This window comes from Sinohyriopsis cumingii, unplaced genomic scaffold, assembly GCF_028554795.1.
Source record: "Sinohyriopsis cumingii isolate HCF-2022 unplaced genomic scaffold, ASM2855479v2 utg003634l, whole genome shotgun sequence".
NCBI classification, from domain to species: domain Eukaryota; kingdom Metazoa; phylum Mollusca; class Bivalvia; order Unionida; family Unionidae; genus Sinohyriopsis; species Sinohyriopsis cumingii.
The window spans coordinates 1-27,159 of NW_028316553.1; the positions used below are offsets into that span (position 1 = coordinate 1).

The 27,159-nt window shown below is 36.3% G+C and overlaps 1 protein-coding gene and 1 long non-coding RNA gene across 5 annotated transcripts in view; one reads left to right on the forward strand and one right to left on the reverse strand.

Moving 5' to 3' along the window:
- The first annotated feature begins 11,293 nt into the window (after positions 1-11,293).
- LOC149769507 (single-pass membrane and coiled-coil domain-containing protein 3-like) overlaps positions 11,294-27,159 on the forward strand; it is a 67,471-nt gene continuing 51,605 nt past the window's right edge. Inside the window, exon 1 of one of the 4 annotated variants that reach the window (XM_089949867.1) lies at positions 11,294-11,580. In XM_089949867.1, coding sequence (XP_089805993.1) covers positions 11,369-11,580 — 212 coding nt within the window. In that variant the 5' untranslated portion in view covers positions 11,294-11,368. Of the gene's footprint in view, positions 11,675-27,159 lie in introns of all 4 variants that reach the window. The other 3 variants (XM_089949870.1, XM_089949869.1, XM_089949868.1) reach the window with 3 other exon arrangements.
- LOC149769508 (uncharacterized) lies at positions 11,698-18,081 on the reverse strand. The gene is made up of 2 exons (XR_016419131.1): positions 16,391-18,081; positions 11,698-13,437 (listed from the first exon to the last, which is right to left on the reverse strand). It is a non-coding gene; the product is annotated as an uncharacterized LOC149769508 (long non-coding RNA).

Below are 27,159 nucleotides of genomic sequence, written 5' to 3' on the forward strand. Positions count from 1 at the left end.
AGATGATGTTGAAACTTGAAAAGTCTAGAGAAGAAAGGAAACAGAGAGGAAAAGAAATGAATCAAAGAGAAGAAGAAACTAAACAAAGATAATAAGAACTGAGATGTACAGAAACTAGAGGACTTAAAAATTGCGTTCTTTACTAAGTAAGGAAAAAGCAGAACAAACAATAAGTGAGGAAAGATATCCTGGCGATGATCCTTTTGATGCTACTGGAAGTGGTTTTACTTCCCTAACTACAAAGGGAGTGGTTTTATTGCTTGTCTTAACACTGTTCTAGAACAACTAAAAATTCTGATTGGAGGGACACGTGCTGGAAATAATTCTCCACAAATTATTAATGAAGCAGCTGATATTTGTCAAAGATTATTGACAGGCGGTATCATGGACATCAATGTTTATCGGTGTCTCATATAATGAAATAGTCGATGATAATCACAGTGATTAAAAAAAAAGATGATCGTACATAATGCACAACGAGGACTTGTAATGGTTAGGGTAATGAATTCGCGATTACCTGTTTATAAAACAACTGACGGCGATGGACTCTATTTAGAAGGATAGCCCCCAAAAATACCGATTGCAAAACAACTAGGAATGAAATCTATTGATTTTGTTCGTGAAAAAGTTCCTAGCGCAGTTGGTAATGTCGCCGGTAAATCGTTTTCGGCAATCAAGGATAGTCTAGAACGAATAATACAACGAAAACCTAGCCACTGAAACACTGAAGTTATGCCGGAAAATGTAAGTAAAATAATAAATCAAGCCGCAATTTAAAAACTAGCAGAGCTGACTGGAGTGCCCCTATCAGAAACAGCAAATGTTCAAACGTGTATCTGATCCAGCATCTGACATGGACGCACAAATTCTCAAAGATGAGTCTGTGCATGATTATTAGTATATATTTTTATGAAGCTCGACAACCAAATCAGCGTGGATGAATTGAAGTTCATAATACAATTAGATATTTTTGCCAACTAAGGCATTTATCGAGATCGAAGGTAGACATTTGAGAGCAGATGATGCAGCATATGGAATTGGTTATCGTGTTGGTTTCGTTAACAATGGCTTTATGGCGTTATTTAACAGCAACATACATACGATTGATGGGAAAAATATTGAATCTTGTCTTGAAAATGTCGACTTTGCCACGACGATACATGGCTTTGCAAGATACAGTGATTATTACTCGAGATCAGCTGGACCGTCAATGATGTTTACCAAGGACTCAACTGATCATGCAGAAAACAGAAACGTAACACCAAATGCAGCTTGAACCGAAGTTGCATCAATGAATGAAAATTTCGACTTAGGATTTGCCGCACATTGATTAATTTGAACGGTGATGAAGAGTTTTCATGCGTAATTCACTGTCTCATCTTTTAGGATTTTGCAGAAATGTTAGAAAAGATATACCTGGCGCTAAACGCACCATGGTACTTCTTAGAAAAGTAAACTGACAATGATGCAGTATGGCGAATCAACCCTGTTTCTGCTGGTAAAGTAATACTAAAAAAGCTTTCACTGTGGATGCCCGCAATGACTCCAATGCTTGCTGAAGAACAAACATTAATTTCATGTATGAATTCAGGTGGTAAATCGTTGTTATCATGGTTGACGTGACGTGATGTGATTTTGATTTTTAACGTAGCTTTAACAATTTTTCAGTCATATGACTACGATGTCTGCACTGTGGCAGTTTATAGTGATGTCTAGCACTGGGGCATCAGGCCGCAGACATGTAGCATGATGTCCCACCCAGTCACATTATCCTGACACCAGGCCGACCAGTCCTAACACTAACCTCTTAATGCTGAACGCCAAGGGAGGCGGCTGTTAGTACCATTTTTTAAGTCTCTGGTATGACTCGGCCGGGGATCAAACCCATCACCTCCCGCATCCAAGGCGGACGCTCAAGCCACTAGGCCATCGGAGCGGTGTATCATGGTTGACAATGACTACAGATAACGTTCAAAATAATGCAAATGGTTTATTCACATGGCAGATAACATCACAGCATAGAGTGTCGATACCACATGCATTCATCGCATTTCAGGAAAATGCCTTAGTAGATTTTGCAGGAAAGAAATCCGATGGTATTTGACTCACTTTGAGTTTCTAAAGTTGCGTTGAGGATAAACGGACATCTTGAACCTTCTGAAGAAGTGTTGATGAGTTTTGAACACTATCATGTAGCACGTGCATATCATCGTCTGATGACATTCATGAGGCGTGTTCAGAATATTGATTCTGGTTTGCAGATATCTCAGCGGGATTTCACAACGATGTATCTGATCTATTGCATTTCGTTGGAACATTTAGATTTATTCAGGCAATATGTCGTTGATATACACTTCCTAGCTTGTATAATTCCTCTGGTGACTATAGAGCAATTGCTGTTATACTCAGTGACAAATCAATGTTACTTCAAGGCGATGGTGGAAGAATGAGAGTTACTGACGTGCCAGTAGAAAATTTGTAATTAAATCGCTCATGATATTATAATGTCACATCATCATGTTAGTGTCAATCTGACTCCTGGTCAGATTAAAAAGCTTCAATCGAATTCAGAAAATAACTTTCGAATAAAAATATCACTAAAAAAAGATCAGATCACAGGTGGTCAAAATCAGCTATCATTGTCGGAACGTCAACTTAAACATTTCAATAGCGTCAAACAATCATAATCATACGTTAAAATTTCTTCTGGTGCTATTAAACGCTCAATTAAAACCGGTAGTATATTTCTACTTCTTGCAGCTATACCAGCGTTAGTAGCTGCTTAAACACCAGCTGTTGCCAAATCAGTCGCGCTTGGTGCTGTTTGAACCGCTGCCAGAATGGCATCAAACAAGGCAACATGACAAGGACTAAAATAGAGGGAGCGGACTAAGATAATCAGGAACGCCTTATCCATACGGAAAAGGTCTGAGACTTCCAGGAACAGTTCGTTAGTCTTTCTAATGTCCAATTTTGATTTACATGATGCTGCTAAAAATATAACACAATTAGAAGAGTGTTTGTGCGTGATCAGTTACCTTTCAAACCAAACAATATTGAAAGAGGAATTATCAATTTCAATAATAGTCCTTGTTCTGGCACTCTTTGTGTTTGCATACGCAATTGATCCAGGTGGAATTGTTTATTTTGATTCGCATGGGTTGGCACCACCAAAAGAAGTTTTAAATTACGTAAACACGATATTCAACATTACCAACATAATAACCGATCCGCCAATATGTGGCCGTGAAGTAATTTCTGTACTCAACTCTATATCTTCATCAACATTACCACCTCATAAAGTCGTGCATGATTATACAAGTAGACGATTTAAATAGATCTTAAAGTATAATGGTATATATTTACGGAAGATCTTCTTTTATCAAAGACAATAAAAAAATATGATATTGATTTGTCAAATTACGCGACTAAAAATGAACTTGCCGATATTATGAACCTATCTGGAGTTGACCGAGATGAAACAGATGTTTTTCAAGATAAATACGGTGTTTTAAAGATGAGTAATACCAAATGGAATGACATAGTTGGTAGAGTTCTCGGTGCTACTACGGATAATATTTCAGTATTTACAGACGGCGGTATAATCAGACACTCAAATATATTAATCGCAACTGTTAGAAATGAAATTGCAAAAACGGTTGCTAATCGTTTACGATCTACCGGTGATGCAATGACAGGTGAACTCAGCATGAACCGAAATAAAATAGTAGTTGTAATAACTCCAACGTCTGCTGAAGTTGCCGTAACAAAAATATGTAGACAATAACTAAAATACAGTAGATACTAAATTAACCATGCTGCGAGCTGAATATGACGTTCACCGTAGTAACTTTCGAAATTTTTATGAAGTCGCAGATGATTTCATAGAAAGTACTTCGACTGTTGACGTTAAAGTCTCTGCAATTTACACAAAACTCGGATTTATTAAAACAGATATATCAGATATTGAAAAGATTAAAAAAAGTAGATGTTATAAATGGAATTCCTGATATCGTTATACAAATAATTTGATTAAAATTCCCCAAAAGCAGAATACCAACATAGTATACACAGTGTCAACAGGATTCTCATCATGGTTACATCAAAATAACACTATCAAACATGCCGCAAATGTCACTGGTGTCTAATGGCTGTCCTTGTTCAGCGGTGCAAAATTTAGTATATTTACTACATATTCTTGGCGTCATTCAACCAATGATTGTTCTGAAACCGTGTCTATTGTGTTAAATAAAGGAGACGAAGAAATATTTATACTGGAATCATCTAATAAAAAATGTCATCGATGATTTCACATCAGAAATGCACCTCTCTACACCTTGGATGGTAGCATCAACTTCAGTTGGGTGGCTAGATTTGTATATTTGGGTGTCATCAGCATACAATTGGTGAGACACTGGATGATGATCCATATCACTTGAAAGCGACTGAGTGTACAAAATGAAGAGAACAGGTCCAAGGACAGACCCCTATGAAACACCTCAACATAGATCAACTGGGCTGGAGTGTATTCCATTTGCAGATACAATTTGTGTCATGTTGACCAAGTAGGACTTGAACCACAGTAAGGCTGTATCATGAATGCCAAATACATGCTGGAGACGGTGAAGTAATATACCATGGTCTATTGTGGCAAATGCTGCAGAGAAATAAAGGAGGGTGAGGACTAATCTTTCCGCTATCCAACGCAGAGGGAATGTCATTAACTACTTTTAGAAGAGTAGTTGCAGTACTGTGGCAAGGGCGATATGCAGATTGTACATTGCTAAAAAGGCTGTTTGAATTTAGATGAGATACAAGCTGGGATTGAACAACCTTTTTTAAGATTTGTTATATGAATGGGAGAATAGAACCTGGGCGGTAAATCGTTATGGTCTAGTGTTGATTTCTTCAGCAGCGGCTTAAGAATGGCAGTTTTGAAAAATGATGGGAATTCCCTAGATGAGAGAGAGGTATTAATAACATCAGTTAGTGAAGGCAATACTGGATCTAAGCACTCAAGCAGCAGTGAAGCTGGAATTGGATGGAAGTTCATAGGACTTTTGGTGCACTCTTCACCAGGATTGTACGAACGAAATCCATAGAGACAGTTTCAAATGCTGCTAATGGTTGCCGCTCAAATTCTGTATCCCAACTGTATGGTGACGAAGAGGCAATTGAAATTGTGGTGTCAAGCTTATCTCTAATGATTTGTACTTTGTCACGGAAGAAGTTTATAAACATATCCGGAAGGTCGACTGGAGAGAAGGTAGTTGGAAGAGGTGTAGACGTGTTCCTTGATATTAGCTTGTTAGCAATCTCGAAGATCTCTTTGCAGCTGGAACTTTCCATGATCTTAGATGAGTAGTGGGCTGTTTGCGCTGCATGGACTATATTTGTGACATTCTTCTTAGTGGCTTTATAGATTTGCTTATGAATAGTGTGTCTGGTGGAAAGCATAAGCCTCTCAGCTTTACGGCGGTCTCTTTTAGCAGTGCGAAGCTGGTCCCTAACACTGCTACACCATGGAGAACACTTTTTAATTGATACTCTGCACTTGGTCGCTGATGCATGTTTGTCAAGCAATAAACGCAGGCAGTTATCGAGTTGTTCTGCGGTAGGAGGTAAGCAGGATGCTAGGTTAGCTTGGATGTCATACATTAGTTTGGTTCTATTTATCATACGGAGGTTTCTCTTAGTAGCAGATAAAGGTGGAGGGTTAGGGACTGATACGTCAAGATGGCATATAATGCAGAGGTGATCTGATGCAAGGTCATGGGATACAAGGGAGGACCGTATAATGTTATCATCAGGTCTATGAAGAATCCAGTCTAAAATGTGACCATGTTTATGGGTGGGTTGGTTAACTGACTGTTTGAGGTTGAAAACATTAATAAAATCTATGAGTTTTGATGTATTGGGGTTTCCTGGACAGTCAAAGTGAAATTTGAAATCTCCAAGAATAATCAGGTTGCCACCTATCGAATTTCATGGTCCAGGAGATTCGGAAACTGCTCTAAAAAGAGAGAGAGTCAGCGAGATTGTTTTTTCTACTAGAAGGAGGCGGTATAGGCAGAAAAAATGGACTGACCTTTGCTCCAGTGTGAGTGTAGTTTGGACTAGTTAAAAGGATGTGTGGTCGAATATAACAGAATCGTCAGAGAAACAGAATCTTGCGTTAAATGATATTGTGTTAGTTCCTGTCAGTGTTGTTGAGAGCGCGTTAACTATGGACAAAACTCCATGGACACCTGGATACGCAATATCGATTCACTCATCACAAGGATTAACTATTTCTGAAACGCAAGTTTGGGTCGTCATGATCGTATCGAATGGTCAGATTTACTTTATCTCGCAGTGTCTCAAGACAGCTGCGGAGAAGCGTCCTAGACTTTACAAAAATAATCAAACTCAGGAAACTAACAACGATATAGTAAGAAAAAAATAGTTATAAACTGTGAAAAAAAAATAAACGCGACTTTGATATCGATGCTAAATTTATCACGACATTGAAACAACAACAGAATAATCATTGTGCAAGCTGTAACACTGTAATGTTGTGGCAATATTCTAATAATAACCCAAGACAATTTACCGCAAACAGAATTAATAGTAGTCTTGGTTATACATGAGAAAATACGATGCTGACCTTTCTTGAGTGTAATCGACGTAAGGGGGCCAGCAATCTGGTGCTTTACAAAAGTGATCGCGGTCATAATTGTTTGTCTTCGGGAATTACTTGCAATTCCTAGCGTACAAATCCAAGTTGAGGAAATGTTTAATCTAATATGTAGATTGCAGGTCTACCCGTAGATGTAACCACGCTAGAAGTTGTATGTGTTGTAATACTCCAAATAGGATCAGTCCCTCCTTTATACCATCTTCAAGTTCACCAGGTTCATATATATATCTTGCTGTCATATTACCTAGTACTGGTTGTTTTGAAAAGTTGCGTCGTAGTATTGGTGTGTGTTTTTTGTGATCGCCCTGGTGGATTTCATAGCAGTTGTGGGATTAATTTCGTTATTTAACGCAGCTATCACACTTGGTAATCTTGAAACCCATTCACGAGATCTATTGTTTTTCTGAATTATATCCTTTGCATATTGATATAACCGCTCGGCAAGTGTTTGATTAAATCGTTCAATAAGTGTATGATCAAGATGAATTGTGGTATGTTCTCATCTGATTTTGACTTGATGTTTTTTCATCAACGACAATAATGCACCAAGAAATTCCTTGCCAGGATCAACCTGCAATAGTTGTGGCCATCGTAGACCACCCTGTGTTCCAGATAATCGTTGATAAACTCGTTCAAACGCAGCTGAATATTCAGTTGCTCTTTTAGTTAATGACTGTTCTGCTTCTTTATCATCATCATTATCAGTCTCATGACCTAGTGTGGTCGATGAAGCACTGTGCTGCTGAACATCTGACCAGTTCCCTCCACTTGTCTCGATCATGTGCCAATGCCTGTGTCTCCGCAAAACTTTTCCTGGTCCATTCTGTGGTGTTATCAGTCCACATTTTTCTATGTCTACCTCTCCTTTTGCCACCCTGGACGCTGCCCTGCAGGACTGTTGCGGATAGACTGTTGGCTCTAGTGACATGGCCATACCATTTCAGCTTTCTCTTTTTGACGGTGGTGAGGAGGTCCTCATATTGGCCTACTTCACGCCTGATGGTGTTACGCACTTCTTCATTTGTGATGTGGTCCATGTAAGAGATGCCAAGGATGGTTCTGTAGAATCTCATTTCAAGTGACTGGATTCTTCGTTGTAATTCTGCTGTCAGGGTCCATGCCTCACATGAGTACAAAAAGACTGAGATGACTAGAGCTCGCAATAGTCTGATTTTAGTTTTCAGACAGATAGTCTTGTCTCTCCAGATGGGTCTTAGCTTTGACATAGCTGCCATTGTTTGTGCTGCTCTTGACAAAATTTCTGCTCTTGACCCCTCTTCAGTGATTATGGAACCAAGATATTTGAACAGGCTCACTGTTTCCAGTTCATGTCCTCTGACTTTAATCTTGGCTGAGATTTGTTTGCCACTATTTGTCATCAGTTTTGCCTTCTCAGCGCTTATCTCCATGTCAAATCTGGAAGATGTTTCATCCAGGTTCCTCACTAAGGTGGCTAGCTCGTCTTCACTGCCTGCCACCCCATCAATGTCGTCTGCAAAGCGGAGGTTGGTGATGTTGCGCCCTCCAATGCTGACTGTCCCACAGTGGTTTTCCAGGGCTTCGCTCATGATGCGCTCTAAGTAGATGTTGAAAAGCGTGGGTGACACGAGACAGCCTTGACGCACTCCCACTGTTGTCTGGAACCAGTCCCCATCAGCACCTTGTGCAATTACTGCAGTGGTAGCCTGGGCGTACAGCTGCTTGATGGTATTGGTTAACTTTTGACCCATGTTATACTTCTTCATTGTGGCCCACAATGCCTCATGCCACACTCTGTCAAATGCCTTTTTGAAATCTATGAACACATGATAGATGTCTTGTTGGTGTTGCTTCTTTATATCTACTTGCAACGTTAGCGACAGTTAACGCGTATTTGTATGTTAATTGACGTCTACCAATTTTAATAGTATCGAGGGGTATAAAGAGGATATCCGCTTGATGAACTTCATTTGGCACGCTGACATCAAACTGTGCATTCTGAATCTTTTTAGACGGTGGTAGATACATTTGTCATATTGACTGTTGTACTAACCATTTTTCAGCAACAGAACGCGCAACATTTGTTTCATCAGCGAGTTTACTAATCGCTGCTGTACCTTTCCAATATCCTCTTGGGTTATAATAAATCGATTCCATTATTTGAATAATCGGGTGATTAACTACCTTTCATCGCAGATTTTACTAAAACGTTAGCTGATGATTCTCTGAGAGATTTTTTTTTATCGAATTTAATGCATGAATTAACTTCACGTCTTCAATATGTCGTTGTTGTAGATTTTGATCTTTATGACCTTCATCATGAACATTTATCAATAGTTTCCAGGTTTTGGTTGATCTTGTTTATCAAGTCGAGTTCTAGGATCGCAATAATTATATCCTGGAAGATGTTTTTCTCCTGGGTATTGCGCCCATGAACCTCCTGGTAATTTTCCTAGCGAAGCAGCAATATCACCTCCTGCCTGTGTCAGGGAAATAAATTTATATTTTTTGTACCCCATTTTGCACACTTGCCTGTAAGTGCCTGTTTGCTGGGGTCTGTTTTTGTTATTGTTGTTGTTAGTCCATTTAGGAAAGTGGACGCTCTGCACTTTACACATTTTAGATCCTTATTATAATTATATGAACGTAATTGATTTTATCAAAGACATCAAAATAAGAACCAGTAAAACATCCTTCCAATTCTACTAAATTATATCAGAGCAATTATCATAGGTCCATCTGGGTCTGGAAAAACACAATTGCTACTTAATTTGATAATGAGAGAGATAAAATGGGATACGTTGTATTTAGTATCTCCGTCAGTTGATGATCAACGATGCTACGAAGTGTTTAAAGATTTTAATGAAAATGCAAAATTGTTAGACGAGGACGGCAATGATATTATTGAATTTATTACTGATATTGAAGAAACCCCATCTGTAGATGACCTCAATGGATTTATTAATACTTTTATGGTATATGACGACCTAATGCTGGACAAACAATCAAATCCAGCTTGAATATTTTCTAGAGACAGACAAAAACAGACATGATTTATGTTACTCAGCGATATACACAGCAATTTCCATAAATACCTAAAGTGATTAGAGATAATTGTAATACTTTAGTTGTATTTAATTGAGTTGATACACATATTCTACGAAATATTCATCAAACTTGGTGTAGCGGAGATATGGATATAATTAATTTTAAAATAAATTCTTTTCGTGAGCACAATCTATCCCACACGGATTTATAACAATACATTTAAATGATCCTCGATCACGATATCGTATAGGGATTGATAAAATCTTTGGATGAGAGACTGATAATTATAGAGCAGAGGGAGTGCGACCTCAGTGAGACGTCCGGCTGGTAAACACGCGCCCATACTAAAAAAAAACCCACTAATGACAAGGGTAGGAAGATTTATTTTTCCAAAAATGACCACCTCCGCCGCTGCTCCTCGCTCGTGGAGTGAACCAAACTCACTACATCGAAATAATGTATGATATAAATAAAATATCCGCAGGTGTGTGTGTGTGTCTGCGTGTGTCCGTGTGTGTGTGTGTGTGTGTGTGTGTGATTTGGATTTTAACGTAATTTTTAAAAATCTTTCAGTCATATCGAATATGTATTTTGCTGACATCAATGCTGGTTTTATATTTATAAAATTGTATAGATGCATTTTCTGAGATAGATTAAAGCTGAGAATGTAATTAAAAAGATGGGTAATAAATAATACAGACGCTAAATATTCTGAGATAAATTATTACCTACAAATATGTAATAAAAAATCAAATTTCGGTTATTAAACGATAGCAGCCCATGTCTCCAACTTGAAATTGTATTTGGCAATTGGCCACCATTATATAATGTCAGTAATGATTAGTGTGTGTGTATGTGTATGATTTGGATATTTAACGTAGCGTTAACAAAATTTTCATCATATCGCTACGATGTCTGCAGTGTGGCAGTTTATAGTGATGTCTAGCACATAAGCATCATGCCGCAGACATGTAATATGATGTCCCATCCAGTCACAATATACTTACACCAGGCCGACCAGTCCTAACATTAACTTCTTAATGCTGAACGCCAAGAGAGGCAGCATTTAAGTACCATTTTTGTACGTCTTTGGCATGACTCGGTCGGGGATCGAACCCAGGACATCCCGCATCCGAGGTGGACGCTCTAACTACTAAGCCACCGAAACGGCCACACCCGGTGGTAACGATGAGAAAGGAAACGAAATCAGAGGACATTATATTCCAAATAATATGTAAACAATTCCGTTACAAAGTTCATTATTTGTATTTAAAGTACTAGATGCATCACTTTCTGGAACGATAGAGGAACGGAATCAGAAACTTGACCGATCAAATGAGATCACTCTTCGAGTATTTATCATATACTATCGTGTAATTTAAGAGTGATAGAGAGAGAGACATAGAATATATATATATATATATATATATATATATATATATATATATATATATATATATATATATATATCAAGAAGTGCCTTGACGCAACTCAGGCAGTGCTCTTTATTATGCTGCTGTAAAACTCCTTAAAAAGTTCTCTCCCTTTAATCTAAAAAATGTAAGAGAACGCAGTCAACCTAAATGTGCGTCATGCGCATGAATGAAGTTAAACGCCCCCTGAACCGTGATGTACTACTAACGTGCTACGAAACAGGCAGGCATGGTTGGCAACTGGCATAGCGTCTACAGTTCATTCATTTTCAATAAAGACTTTGATACTCTTTCCTGCAATGCGGCATTTATTTTTATCTTATCCGGATATTCGTCTAGAACCCGGATGTCGCTAACATTCTTGAGTCAAGTTTGTGTACCACGTTGGAGGACGCTCTCAGCTGAAAGGTTACATTATTCAGCTTACAGTGGGACGCACAGGTATGTACTGTTTCTTTGTTTGATTTTAGTCCCATGTTGAACTGACATGAAAACAAGATCCTCTGTGAAGGACAGTCTATTAACTTCACCTTAGGTTAGTAGAATAGTGTATGAAAATTGTTTTCTGTAACTAAGACCACTTATCTTTAGCAAAGGCATGTCATAAAATTATGAAAACGTCTCCATTAAGATAATACCAATACAACATGAGGGTTCTTTTAATACGCAAACAATGTTAAGATGAAACTTTGGAGAGAAAAAAATCATGATATGCTGGTTATTTATGAAAGCTGCTTTAGGAAGAATGTTTGACCAAAAAAAAACATTAATTTTCTTTCAAAATGTTATCTTCACAGAAAATATTACTGAGAGTCAGTAATAAACATATGTGAAGCTAATAATGAAAATATAACGTTGTTTGAATCTAAACAAATATATTTTATTTTGAAAATCATTGTATGTATCCTCAATAGTTGGTAAATATACCACAAATGGCTGTCAGAATAAAAAAGGAATTGCTTGCTTGTCCTTTTCAAAGGAATTTTAAACCCTGTACACACAATATCAAGTTTAATAAGAAGAAGCACAAGAAGTTGTAAAGTGAATCATGTTGTACTAGTAAATGTACTAGTAACAATACTACATGGTTAATTCCCAAACATATGCTTTAACAATATCATATTTCCCACCACTGATTTTGTGATCTCTAAAACCTGATGTAGCAACAATACTACATAGCCCTCCGCCAAACCCATGTAGTAACAATACCCTATGTCTAGGCATTGATTTTTCTTCAAAATCTGATGTAGTAACAATACTACATAGCCTTCCCCCAAACACATGTAGTAACAATACCCTATTTCTAGGCATTGATTTTTCTTCATAATCTGATGTAGTAACAATACTACATAGCCTTCCCCCAAATACATGTAGTAACAATACCCTATTTCTAGGCATTGATTTTTCTTCAAAATCTGATGTAGTAACAATACTACATAGCCTTCCCCCAAACACATGTAGTAACAATACCCTATTTCTAGGCATTGATTTTTCTTCAAAATCTGATGTAGTAACAATACTACATAGCCTTCCCCCAAACCCATGTAGTAAAAATACCCTATTTCTGGGGCACTGGTTTTGTGATTTCCAAGCCAGATGTAGTAACAATACTACATAGCTACCGCCCAAACACATGTAGTAACAATACCCTATTTCTAGGGCACTGATTTTGTGATTTCCAAACCTGATGTAGTAACAATACTACATAGCTCTTCAGCAAACCCATGTAGTAACAATACCCTATTTCTAGGGCACTGGTTTTGTGATTTCCAAACCTGATGTAGTAACAATACTACATTGCTCTCTGATGACATAATATTACTTGCAAATGTAGCATTTCTACATTGTTATACTTGAAATCCTTTTGTAAAAATGTTGTTCCTTGGAGACTGCATTGTTTTGAAGCTGTCATCAACAAGCCTGGTTTAACAGTATGGCCAGTAATAATACAGTCTAGTTTAGATTGTTGAAGGTGCTACTTATAGAACTTAGAAGATATTCAGTATATTGAAGTACTTGTACACAACATTTTAATCATCAAGAAATATAGATATTTTCAACAGTAATGTAATGCACAATTTTTTTCTCATGTAATAGAATTAAAATGTCACTAGCATCTCATGCTGTTATTTCTGGTAGTTCTTCCATATAAGGCAAATATTTGGGTAATTCTTTCCTTAGGAGGCTGTTAGTTTCATATAAATTCTGTTCTGCTCTTCCATCGATCTCTTTTCAACATATAGCCTGCGCATAGAGTCATTGTCTCCACTAATACAGAATTTTGTCCTCATCAGTTTTCTGAAAAGATAAAAAGTTTATTTGAAAACATTGCATACACTAGCACGGAAATTTTGTTAATGCTATTTTGATTCACCATGCACATAACATACAATATGACCTTTAAAACAATATAAGGTTATAGGGTGCTCTCAACAGCTTCCAGGAGCTTACCCAAGGGCATCACTGGAGAATGGGAAGACCCAAGTGTGTAGTTATGAAGCCTATTACGTATGCCATCTTTCAGATCTCCACCTGCATTTCTTAAGAACCTACATTAAGTATGTATGTATCAGCATACATATAGATGGATGGACAGGCTGGATGGTAAATGTCTGTGTGTGATTTGGAGTTTTAAGGTAGCTTTAACCATTTTTCAGTCATATCGCTACAATACCCACAGTGTGGCAGTTTATATAGATGTTGGGGCATGATGTCCCACCCAGTCACATTATCCTGACACCAGATCAAGCAGTCTTAACACTAACCTCTTAATGTCTTGGCAGGATCATATAATATCTGCCTTTACAAAAAGCAGGATAATACATTTATTATGAAAACTGAATATAAACTTCTAAAATATTTTGTAATATTTAGTAGTGAGAATATTTTCAAGATGGACTTGATCGATTTAATATTAAATTATTTGATTTACCCAGTTTACATTCAGTATCTGTTAGACCAGAAGTTGAAAGATTGTGTCAAGTTCCTGACTACTTTGTAGTAATGATAAACATTAAACTGCATGCAATTGCAAAACAAAACTTGATATTAAAGCCAATAGACTTCAGATTTCACATGGACAGTAATGTCCATACTCTCATGATGAACATTATATGTGAGAGTTAGAGTCATTGCAGTGATGATTTATCAAATAATCTGCATATGAACTATGGCAATTATACAACAAGTCAAGTTAATTAAATCATGGTCTAAGAAAATTTCCTAACAAGTTTTAACTTCAGGTGATGAAATCTTTGATTCCACATGTCCAAAAATGTTGACCGACTAACTGCATGGATCATTTGTTTTTTCATGCAGATTCTTCTCATATATTGTTAATTTTTTAGATTTGTAAGGCAGCATCATATCACCATTAACTGTCATTCTGTCAGCATGGTGGTATGCATAATCCTGAAGCCAAGATATTGCATGTTCTCTTCATTGTCCTTTCCGTATCCAGCTGAAATTGTGCCACCCTTAGATTCCTTTATGTATTTGTAATAGAAATGTTTGTCAATCCTATACAAACATCTGAAGCAAATCCTCAAACACGCTTTCCATCAACCGCTCTGGTGGTCTAGTGGTCAGAGCATCTGCCTCGTATACGGGAGGTCGTGGGTTCGATCCCCGGTCGAGCCATACCAAAGACTTACAAATATGGTACAGTACTAACATCTGCCTTGCTTGGCGATCAGCATAAAGATGTTAGTGTTGCGACTGGTCGGCCTGCATGCCAGGTTACTGTGACTGGGTGGGGACATTATGCAACATGTCTGTGGCATGATGCCCCAGTGCTAAACATCACTATAAACTGTCACTCTCCAGACATCGTGGCGATATGACTGAAACAGTGTTAAAGCTATGTTAAAAATCCAAATCACACATACACACACGTTTTCCACCATCAGTAAAATAAGAAACATTTCTTTTTTGTCCTTCCCATCAGCTATTTTGTCAAAAAAGCACTCAACTCTGCTTTCAAAACAATTGTTCAGTATCAATATCTTGCTTGTTTGATATCAGTTTCTGTTATCATTTTTAGACAGTAATTCACACATTGTTTTGCCTTCTGTAAGCATGTTGTTACATTTTGCATAGCTTTTCCCAGCAGCTTGGAGTTACTGTAAGTTCTTTATTGTTTGCTCTTATTTGATTTGCATGTATCATCAAAGGTGTAATTATATATGCTTAAATCATAGATTTATATGCTTAAATGGTAGGCTTTAGAGTTAAATTGTGTTATAAAATGTATAGGTTTAAATTTGTTTTTTGTTCTTTTATTTTACTTCATGTTTTGGTACAAGAATATAAACATCAGTAAAACACACTTTATAGCTATAATGATTCAACAATGAACATTTTATCTTCAAAATACAAGAAAATTAGAATTGATTCGGCTTTTTTAAATGACACTAAAACCCTGAGCATCACCAAATGCCCAATCTTCCAGCTGCAAATAATGTCATAACTACTTAACAAACATATTTCTTGCTAAAATGCAAATCTGGATAAAGTGCATACATTTGTTGTTGGGTTTAATGCCATTTTTCAGCACATGAAAGGCTATACATGGTGGCCAGTATTAATGGTGGAGGAAGAACCCGGAAAAACCCCGGTAAGAACCACCGACCCACAAGAAGCTACTGGCAAGCCTTCACACATACCCACATTAGCCGAATCCAAGACTTGAACCCACACAGACAGGGGTGAGATGGCAGTGATCCGTAACGGAGAGCGCTTACGACCACTTGGCAACTTGCATACATTTGATGTCACATGAAAACTAAGGATAACTAAGATCATGAACATCTTTATATGATGAAGTGAACATTTAAGTGGATAAGTGCATTCATTTGTGTCACTCTCCCCGTTTTGAGGCTTAAATTGCATGCTATAATTGGAAGCTACATCAACAGACTAACATTTATTTCTGTATTGCTGTGATGTGCTTATATTAATGGCACAATAAGAATTGTAAAAATTCTACACATACCTACATCTACAAAACGTATTGTTCCACACCACCTGGTTAAACAATAAATTATACTAAATTTTAATCATAAGTAGGATATTGAAGAATCATATAAAATAATGTAACTAAAATAATGTAACTGCTAACTGCTACATCTGAAGAAAAAAATGGTAGATATTACAATTGATTACAAGCAGAATAGATAAAATCCTCAAATACATTGCATTTATTTTAAGGTTTATAAATATTTTGTGGTATAACATTTAAGATGCTACATACCTTGATACCTTCAGTAAATGATGGTTTTCCATCTGGATACCCATGAAGCAACTTCTTGAATATGCTGGTTTTGTAGAAGTTATTGATGATCCAAATCCATCAACATCATCTTGGTCATGTTGTCATCTTCACAAGTGTTGTGTTCCTCTGCAACTGATGTATCTGAAGCATCATGACTTTTTGACAGATCTTCTTGCAAAGAACTTCCCAATTTGTCAATAAGTGATGTACCCAGAACTTCAATACTTTTGGATATAGCATTATCCTGCCACACATAATTTTCCATTAATGAGGTTCCTAAAGCATTATTACTTTCAGTTTCATAATTGTTTTCCATGGAATTGCCTACTTCATCAAAGTCCAAGTTTGTTTCACTGACCATTTCAGTGTTATATGGCAATACATTCAAGGATTTACTTCAGGCAGCTTATAATACTAACCCATTTAATAAGTCATATGTTTACATTTACTGCTAGATATTAGCAGTTAAAATACAAAGTACTGGGCATTGCATGAATCACATATAGCATAGCTAATGTGAATAATTGGATTTTATCCAGTCCTTACCCTTCTAAATTGTTTTACAACTAGAGAGCCAATTGGGATCCCATTCATTACCCAACAGGTGCTGACATTTAGCTTGATACTCCCATCATCAGTTCCCAGACACTAGTTAATTGTACAAATATAGTCCAGCATAACCCACATGTATCTTGCTATGTCAGGCAAAAGAACTGCTCTGCCATTCTCTGTAACTGCTATCTCAACAGCTGTAAACTTTGATCTTTTCACACAAGGGATTTGTCTCTCCATTTGAAGTAATTATAAAATAACTTTACCAAACCTGAGTTTTCTCCATGATACAAGTGGGGGGATATGCTTTCCTTTATTCTTGAAACACTCAATTTCCTTGCATGCATTCTGATTAGAAGTATTTTTAAGATGGAGTAATTTTTACAACAGATGTAGACAGAAATGGGGTTGCATTTCTGTCCTACAGAATAATGATTACATCATATGGACAAGAACTTTGAGTATGTATGTATGTATGTATGTATGTATGCATGCATGCATGGCACATCTGCCAGTAGCTTCTCGTGGGCCGATTAATTAATTAATTAAGTAATTAATACTGGCCGCCATGTATAGCCTATCATGTGCTGAAAAATGGCGTTAAACCCTACAACAACAAAAACAGCAACAATGGCACATCTGCACTATCATAGCCACCACACAGAGCCAGGTTAATTAGGTGGTAATATTTGTTAAGTTTAATTTGCTGATAATTGTAACTGATGAGATAATCCACTCTCAGATTTGAGCAAATTCATGTGGGTGCTCTTAGGACTGATTGAATGTATATTTAAATTGTATTTGAAACAACTTCCAAACTCAGTATCAAGCCCTAATAGTCAGGGTTGGTTCATCATGCTAAAACTATTATACACATAGACCATCTCCAATCATATCCTAAACTTCAAAGCCTAGAGACAAGAAACGTTTGGAGGACGTGTGCAATATTATTAATAAATCAACTCATCCATATATCCAAGATTGCATAATCCCTAAACTTTCATCAAAATACTCAAGATAACTAGTAGATTTACTTTGTGTTTTTGTTTTGGAAAACAGTAACTTTTCCAAGTCTGGACATATATTTGTTCATTCAGAAAGTGCACTTGTTCTTACATCTTAACAAATCTCTCTCTCTCTTTCTGTCATTAAGAATATATTTCAACTCTAGTGGTTTTTCACACATTTCTGCTGGAACTAAGACAGCAAAGATACAAATTTATTAAAAAATATATGATTTTAAAATAAATTTTAATATTTTTCAAATAATCTTGCTAAAATATTTTTCTTCTAAAATATATGTTGAAAAGGTAAAAGTGTAATAAAAAACATCGAACACATATTTTCATGAAGGCAGTCACAGTCTCTATGCTGAAATTTTGTTTTGAAATCAATTTCGTTACTTCTTTTTAACTGCTGAATGTGGTAACCATCTCTGATATTCTTCAACAATAACACCATTTTCAATTTAACTGCTATGGTGGACATATTGGAATCTATATTGGCATCATTATTATTTAGGACCAACAAGACATCATAAGGAGTCTTTTGGTGGAAATCCCATGTTGATATTACTTTCTATTTTGGAGGAGGACAATCTGGTGTATGCTCTTCATGTTAATATTTAAATAATCCCAGCCCTTTTTTCTAAGCATATGGATAAAAAGTTGGTTCACTATATGAATTTGTGGAAAGCATTATCATATTAATGTCTACCATTTTTTTTTCTTTAAATCAGAAAATAGTTTATTCTCATCATACTAAAACTATTTACATCTCTCTCTCTCTCTCTCTCTCTCTACATTATTTGATTGGCCATATATTTAATATAAAGGCCTCATTGGTTGTTAACACCTGCTGTGCATCCAACTGTGTTTTGCTAACATCATCAGCATGCTAAACAATTATGAGCTCACAGTTAGCAAATTCCTCAGTAAGGAGAGTGCATGGATCAGATGTTTATAGTGATAGCATGTTTGAGTATAAATATTCTTTATACCCATAAATTAACAAAGTTTTATATGGAGACTTCATTTATAATACTATGGAAAGTAGAAGAAAGCAGGTTTGGATTACTGAACTATAATTTATACTCTAGAAAGCCAATATGCAGCTTGCAAAACTGCACCAGAAAAAGAAACCAAATAACTCTAAGAAACTACCCCTCCCTCACCTGTGAAAAGCCATTTACAATAGGCTAGTAATAAGGACACAAGCACCTACCCCCCCCCCCACATGCAGTGGCCCAAATTCGCTATTTAAAACCCAACAAACCCAAACACATGTACTAAAGTTATATTAGCACCCCATGACTCCGTTCCAGCATTTGCTGGTAAAGAGTTGGAGGTGTCACACTGTTGTTCGTTTCTAAAGGTCATGGTTTGTAAGTTATGTATTCTCCGTTCTCCCAATTTTGAATTTCATGTATGCATTTTTTTCCTTCATGTCAGGTTGTTCTTTGTTTCATTTTGTCATATTTTTTTAGTTGTCCCTGCATGCTGGTTGTGAGATCTACTCCATTACCACCCGGTACGTAGGTCAGTTTCCATTATCAGGTCAATACTTGCAAACACTAGTGCTTGTGAGCGTTTTCTTGCCTTGAACCTTACATGCATAAAGGGGCCCTGAGTGCCCGAGTGGTCTAAAGCGCTCTCTGTTACATATCACTGCTATCTCAACTCTGTTAGCATGGGTTCAAGTCGCAGATTCGGCCAATGTGGGTATGTGAGAAAGCTTGCCAGTAGCTTCTTGTGGGCTGGTGGTTCTTTCCGGGTTTTGTCTCGGGTTCTTCCTCCACCATTAATACTGGCAGCCATGTAAAGCCTATCGTGTGCTGAAAAATGACATAAAACACTACAGCAACAACAACAACATGCATGAAACTTAGGATCGAACTCCTTTTTCCTTTGCAGAAGTCAAGTGTTAAAGTTTCCGCTCCCATCCCCATTTTGTTATCATTATTATTTTGAAGTGAACTGCCATAGTTATTAAAGTCCGGTATGGTGCTGTTTGTGTGTGTTGTGATGTTATGTTATGTGTTATGTGATTTGGATTTTTAACGTAGCTTTAACAATTGTTCAGTCATATCGCTACGATGTCTGCAGTGTGGCAGTTTATAGTGATGTCTAGCACTGGGGCATCATGCCGCAGACATGTAGCATGATGTCCCACCCAGTCACATTATCCTGACACCGGGCCGACCAGTCCTAACAGTAACCTCTTAATGCTGAGCACCAAGCGAGGCAGCTGTTAGTACCATATTTGTAAGTCCTTGGTATGACTCAGCCGGGGATCGAACCCACGACCTCTCGAATCCGAGCTAGACGCTCTAACCACTAGGCCACCGGAGCGGTGTGTTGTGATGTAACTGTATGCTTAAAAAAGATCATTAGAAACTAATTTAGACACATAGTGCCTCTAACACAATGTGCAGGAGAAAGTGGGCCGAAATCCCGCCAGCTGACGACAGATGGAAGACAGCAGGCGTTGAAGCCAAAATCAAATTACCAAACAAGACTGATAAGTGCGCCCACATAAACACGCAGCCTAATGATGAATGATAAACACAGAAGGATCTAACATTAGAGCATATACGAGTGAGTCATGCAAAATACCACAGGGGAGAATTAACAGAAAATAACCAAGAAATAGAGCACTAATTACAAACTAATTCTTAAACATAGGGCGAAATAAGAACAAATGAAACTTTTGAAACCATAATTTTCTTTACCTTGCCTACAATAAAAACATTGATACCCACGACAACAAAAACAACATAGTATATCTCCCTGGAAAAGCCATCTCAGGGTGTGCTGGCTGAGAGGACATCAGACCACCTTCAAGCAAAAAATTGCGTAAGAAAAATCATCTTGTCTATGGAAAGCCTTCTATGGTGGCTAGTAAAATTACACCAGAAACTCTTCTGATCAGCATATTTTCCATCACGTCAGCTTGTTGGAAAATTTCAAATGTATATAATTTTAATCATTCTTAGTTGAACAATTTTTTGCCATCACACTAAAGTGGATTTGGAATGGGCATACTGATATACGGATATAAGGACAGAAATTTCCTGAAGGACACAAGCAAAATAAAAAAAGACACAAGGAAGACTTTTAAGGGCTCGAACTATGTGATTAAGGAAGATATAATGAAGGCAACATTTGACTTCACGGTAAAAGTAAAACATGAATCTTTGTAAACTGTCATTTTTGTAATGGAAGAATAATGGGAACATGAATAATGATAAAAACTCAGATTCTAGATGAGAGAAAACCTGTCAAAACTAAAGGACCACATTCCCAAGTAAAATCTTACAGCATAGTGCAATCTGACCAAGTATGTAAGTAAACTTATAAATTAGTATCATATAACTTTTTAAAATTTAATATATGGAAGTGTTCCTTTCCTACAATATTTGTCTTATGTTTGATACTAAATTAAATTGTTTGTAAAATAGCTTTTTTACCTATTTAACCACTAGTTGTTAGAGCATCTGCCTCGAATGAGGGAGGTCGCAGGTTTGAACCCTGGACAAGTCATACCAAACACTTCTAAAAATGGTACTGACAGCTGCCTTGCTAGGCACTCAGCATTAACAGGTTAGTGTTAGGACTGGTTGGCCTTAAGTGTCCGGATAATGTGACTGGGTGAGACATCATGCTTCATGTCTACTGTATGATGCCCTAGTGATATACATCCCTATTAAATGCCACACTGCAGACATCATAGTGATATTACTGATTTTTAAAAAAAAGCTATGTTAAAAATCCAAATCACGCACACTCACACATTTAGCCTTCTTTCTATCTTGACAAGGAAGATACCTATTGTTAACCATGCAAAACTGTAATGGATGTCCCCAAATTACTTATTTTTTGCAATCATTATTTAGTATAATTGGAGTTCTAGCTTGTGTACTTACAAGCAGAGTTAGAAAACCAGTCTGCTTTTGTTTCTACAAATCATCTAAAGGCTTACTGTCAGACTGGAGAGCAATTAAAATCCACTTCTTTGATGCTGATCATGTATTACGAAAACTGGTCATGGGTGCAAGGGACAGTTTTTATGATAAAATTTAATGTTGCATAAACCTGCCAAATAATTTTTTTAAATTAAAAAATACATCAGTGAGGTCAAAGACGGCCATAATTTTGGATAGGCATAATAAAGCAAAGCATAAGAATATCACTCACTTGGCCTGATAAGTCAATGGAAATTCACAGAATAAAATGTTTTTGCACCTTATCCCCAAATTTTTACATGTATTTTTCATGTTCAAAGGCCTGCCATTTTTGAGAGCAATGTTTTGTGATGCTCACAGTGCAAACACCAGCCCTTTCCCTGGTTAATAATTCTGAAGAACATTGCCTACTTAATAGCTTGATGCAAGTCAAAATATTTTGTCATCCAAGCAGCTTTTGAGATATTCTACTTCCCTTGAACCAACATGTCTACTGCTATAACTGGCTAGCTCTGCTTCCTAGATGACTATGGGTGTTTCATTGCCTACTTACTGTGCAGTGATTATATGAGGTGTACATGCTTCACATCAGTTTTAAAAAAAAAAACCACAAATCTAAAAGACCTAATTAACAAATATATCCATATCTTTAATCATTAAACAATAATATTTTTTTTTAAAAAGTCACACCACAGCCTTAAGTTAAGAAATTTGCCATGTCCACTGCATCTTTAATACCTTGAGGGTGGGATTGGGGGGGGGGCGGTGAAGGGTAACCATTGGTAAGCCAAAAGCAAGATTTTTCACTAATACTAAATGAACAGCAACGAAGCAGACTACACAGGTTGCATCATTTGGATTGCTGAGATATTTTAGATAAAAAGAAATTAAAAAAAGCAAAGTTTAAAAAAATAAGTGACAAACAAGTCATAAATACTCTTATTAAATTACTGGGCACTGGTTTTACCATTTTAAAAACATTTAGATAGTTCACTTAACAACATGGACAATTTGTGTTTTAGGTATCACCTGTGACTTTGTTTACTTCTTGTCTTTCCTCTTTTCTCAGTATCTTATTGACAGTATGAAACTTTGTTTTATATGTAACCAAAGAATAACAAATAAAATGTTCACTATTGCAGTTTTGGAGAAGACTGTCTATGCAAATACAGAAATAAAGTACTCAGCAATGTCAAATATCATTAATTTTAAGAGAGGGACAATGGAGGAGTTATTGAGAATTGCCTCCATGGGTTTGGGAAGCCCAGTCAAAAAAGGATGTTTTAAAAACCTGAAAAAGAATGCAATACTTAATATGTCTATTGCAAGATTTGCATATTATAAAATGATGGGAGACATATTAGATCATGTTTGGTTTATGAATGTATCTTCAATTCCTTTGCATCCAACTCAAGGGGAATACATTATTTTTTTACTAAACAATAACTTTCAGTTTTCCATACACAGAGTAAAAGCAGATGTAAATGGCAACAAGATAGTTTTAGATATTTCAGCTAACAATCACAGGTATACACTTATAAACAAAGAATATATAGTTTCACAGTATGCAGATGACACCACTCTCACCCTGGATGACTTTTCAAAGTCCCTTAAGTCAACTCTGTATGTTATCTACTAATATTGTAAATTTTCTGGACTCTGTATAAATAGTGGAAAAAAAATTAAATGTGTATTTATATAAAGTACAATAAGGTACTGTGAAGAATATCATTTAGAATGGAATGCATCTTATTTTAGGTATGTAGGTACATGTATTACATTCTCTATAGAGTTAGACAATATGGTCAAGCTTAATTATGAAAGCAAATTCAGAGTAGTTAAATATTTACTTTTACAGTTGTCGGTATGGCCTTGTTTATTTGATGCTTTTGTTGTTGTTGTTGTTGTTGTTGTTTTTGTAGGGTTTAAAGAAATTTTTCAACACATGGTAGGCTATAGATGGTGGCCAGGATTAATGGTGGAGGAAGAACCGGGAAAAACCCTGGAAAGAACCACTGACCCACGAGAAGCTATTGGCAAGCTTTCTCACATACCCACATTAGCTGAATCCGAGACTCGAACCCACGCAAACAGAGGTGAGGTGGCAGTGATCCATAAGGGAGAGCACTTTAGACCATTCAGCCACTTGGGGCCCCTAATGCTTTTGTTGAAAGGAAAAGAAACATTTAGCAGTTGTATATATACATCAGTAAAGTAGAGCAATTTCAAAGGTAATAATGCAATAAATTGTTAAAGTGCTCTTTGTCTCATATGAGATTAGTAATAAGGGAAAATAATTATTTAAAATAGTAACAGAATGCAAATATTGTCAACTTTATAAAGCTTGTAATAACAAGCAAATGTTTAGTCTAGTGATAACATGCAAATGTGCATGACCACATAAGTATATGTGTGTATATTGTCTAAGTGTTTGTGTTGATATTGTTTGTATGCTAAATATGTGTACATGTAGAAAATGCTTATAATAAACATATGCTCTTTTTGTCACTCTCACTCTGTTCTTTTTGTTTTGCACCCTCTTTCCTTAAGAGACTGACATATTTGTCTCCCTCTTTCTTTTTCCTTCTGTACAGTAGCCAATATTAAGTTCTGTATTGGGCTTAGAATATAATGCTATATAACAGTGTTAACCAATACTCCCTGTAAAGTAATGTGCCACAATGAATTATGATGAAGTCCGTCAGATGTTTCCCTGAACAACTGTAGTCTATGTTCAGGGAAATATAAAAACAAATGACCCTTTCTTTTATGGCAGTGGTGTTTTCCCAAACTGTTCTGTTAGAATTGTTGGCATAAGGTTGTATGACATTTGTGCAAATCAACTTTCACAGATGCATACAACAGTTTTGAAATTTTGTAATGCAAGATTTTAGCTTGGATGCTACATGTATTTGGATCCCTATCTTAGGACAATATTTACAATCCTGTTATTATTATTCATATTAATTATTTAATATATTTTAAAATTATACAATGTGATCAGCACATTGTAATGCCAAATGTTACCTACCATGTGTTTGGTTATTTGATCTGATGCACATAAACTTATTTTTACATAGGTCATTCTTTACCAGTAATGTTTCTTTTTATTGTCATAGTAATGTATTTTTTTATTAGGATCTTACTTTTGTTGACATTGATATAACCTAAGCCCAGTTCGCAAACATATTGAAATTATTATAATATTATGTACTTTAATGTACACCATATATGATGTAACATTGATTTGATACAGAGAGAGAGAGCTTAGTTTGCAGGTTGGATACCGGCCTATGCCACCCTGGGTTAGCATGATATAGACAATAATGTCTGAGGCCCAAAAAGTATATTTAATATTGCACTATTATATATATATATATATATATATATATATATATATATATATATATATATATATTTGGGATTTAAAAAGAATACTCCAGGGGGAAAAAGTGATAGGGGTCAGCAACAAAAAACAGATGGTCAGCCAACCAGAAACACACATATTTACTTTCTCTTGCCTAATGTAGTGATTTTTGCTGAGATGTGGCTTAAGCATGTTATTCTAAATGATGAAATACAGGAAGGAAAGGTTACACTTGAGTGTGATGCAAGCATTAAAAAAAAAACAACATTCAGACTGTTCTAAAGTGTGACTTGGACATTTCTGACCTTGAATGCACATGGTTAGAACTAAATAATACAGGAAAGAAGGTAGTAGCTGCATGAATATGATGATCACCTAATTATAACATAGCTGCTTGGGAGGAACTTGAATTTAGTATCGAGATAGCCCAATCCACTAAACTTAATCATTTCATTTCAGTAGATTTTAACTGAAAAAGTCTCTCCTTCCTGAATAAAAGAAATCACTGTTTTGAAACTTAAACTCAGTTAATGTGTAAGGATATAGGAATGGTCCCAAATTTGGTTGGCTACATTTAATTCAAAGAAAACTGAATTAAATCTAATACAATATCACAAAAGGTACTCAAACTATCCAAATATGTATACATGGCTGAAACAAACATGCAAGAAATTACTTAATGTATACATATGGGTGTTATCTTTGTTAATGATTCCTCATTTTACACACATACTCAATATATTCCTGATAAAACCTGCAACGAAGTTTAAAACTTGAGAAAGTTTCAAATACAAACCAGATTGATTCTCCTTGGAAAAATGTACACAATGGTTATATTTTATCAAGTTTTGGCTGAACTGTAGTCTCATTTTGTTGAACCTAGGACTAATAATGACTTAATGGACACAATGACTTTTGTGTTAACATACATATATACAGATCTAGTTAAAGCATAATAAAGATGGTATTCCTTAGTAGATATGAATGTAATAGTGCCACTGATGTTCTTGTTTCAGTTTTTGTTTTTGTTTTTATTGACCTTAAAGAATGCAACACAGAGCATACATTCTATGAATTCTGTAATTTTCATAAGTAAATGATAGCTATTTTAAGTAAATGTATGACCAGGTATGTGTGTCTGCCAAAACAGACAGTCTCATTGCACCAAGAGTGACAGTCACATTGCAGTAAAGAGTGACAGTCACATTTCAACAAGAATGACAGTCACATTGCAGTAAAGATTGCCAGTCACACTACAGTAAAGAGTGACACTCACATTTCACCAAGATTGACAGTCACACTGCAGTAAAGAGTGACACATTTCACCAAAAGTGACAGTCACACTGCAGTAAAGAGTGACACATTTCACCAAGAGTGACAGTCACACTGCAGTAAAGAGTGACACATTTCACCAAAAGTGACAGTCACATTGCAGTAAAGATTGACAGTCACATAACAGCTTAGGAGTGACAGTTACATTGCACCAAGGGTGTATGTCACATTGCTGTAAAGAGTGACAGTCACACTGCACCAAGAGTGGGTCACACTGCAGTAAAAAGTGACAGTCACACTGCACCAGAAGTGACAGTCACACTTATTAAAAAGTCATGGTCAAACTGCAGTAAAGAGCAAGTCTCCTTGAAGTAAAGAGTGACAGTCACATTGGAGTAAAGAGTGGAAGTCACATTGCACTAAAGTGTGTGTGTGTGTGTGTCATTTGGATTTTTAATGTAGCTTTAACAATTTTCCAGTCATGCCGCTATGATGTCTGTAGTGTAGCAGTTTAAAGTGATGTCTAGCACTGGGGCATCATGTCACATTATTCTGACACCAGGCCAACTAGTCCTATCACTAACCTCTTAATGC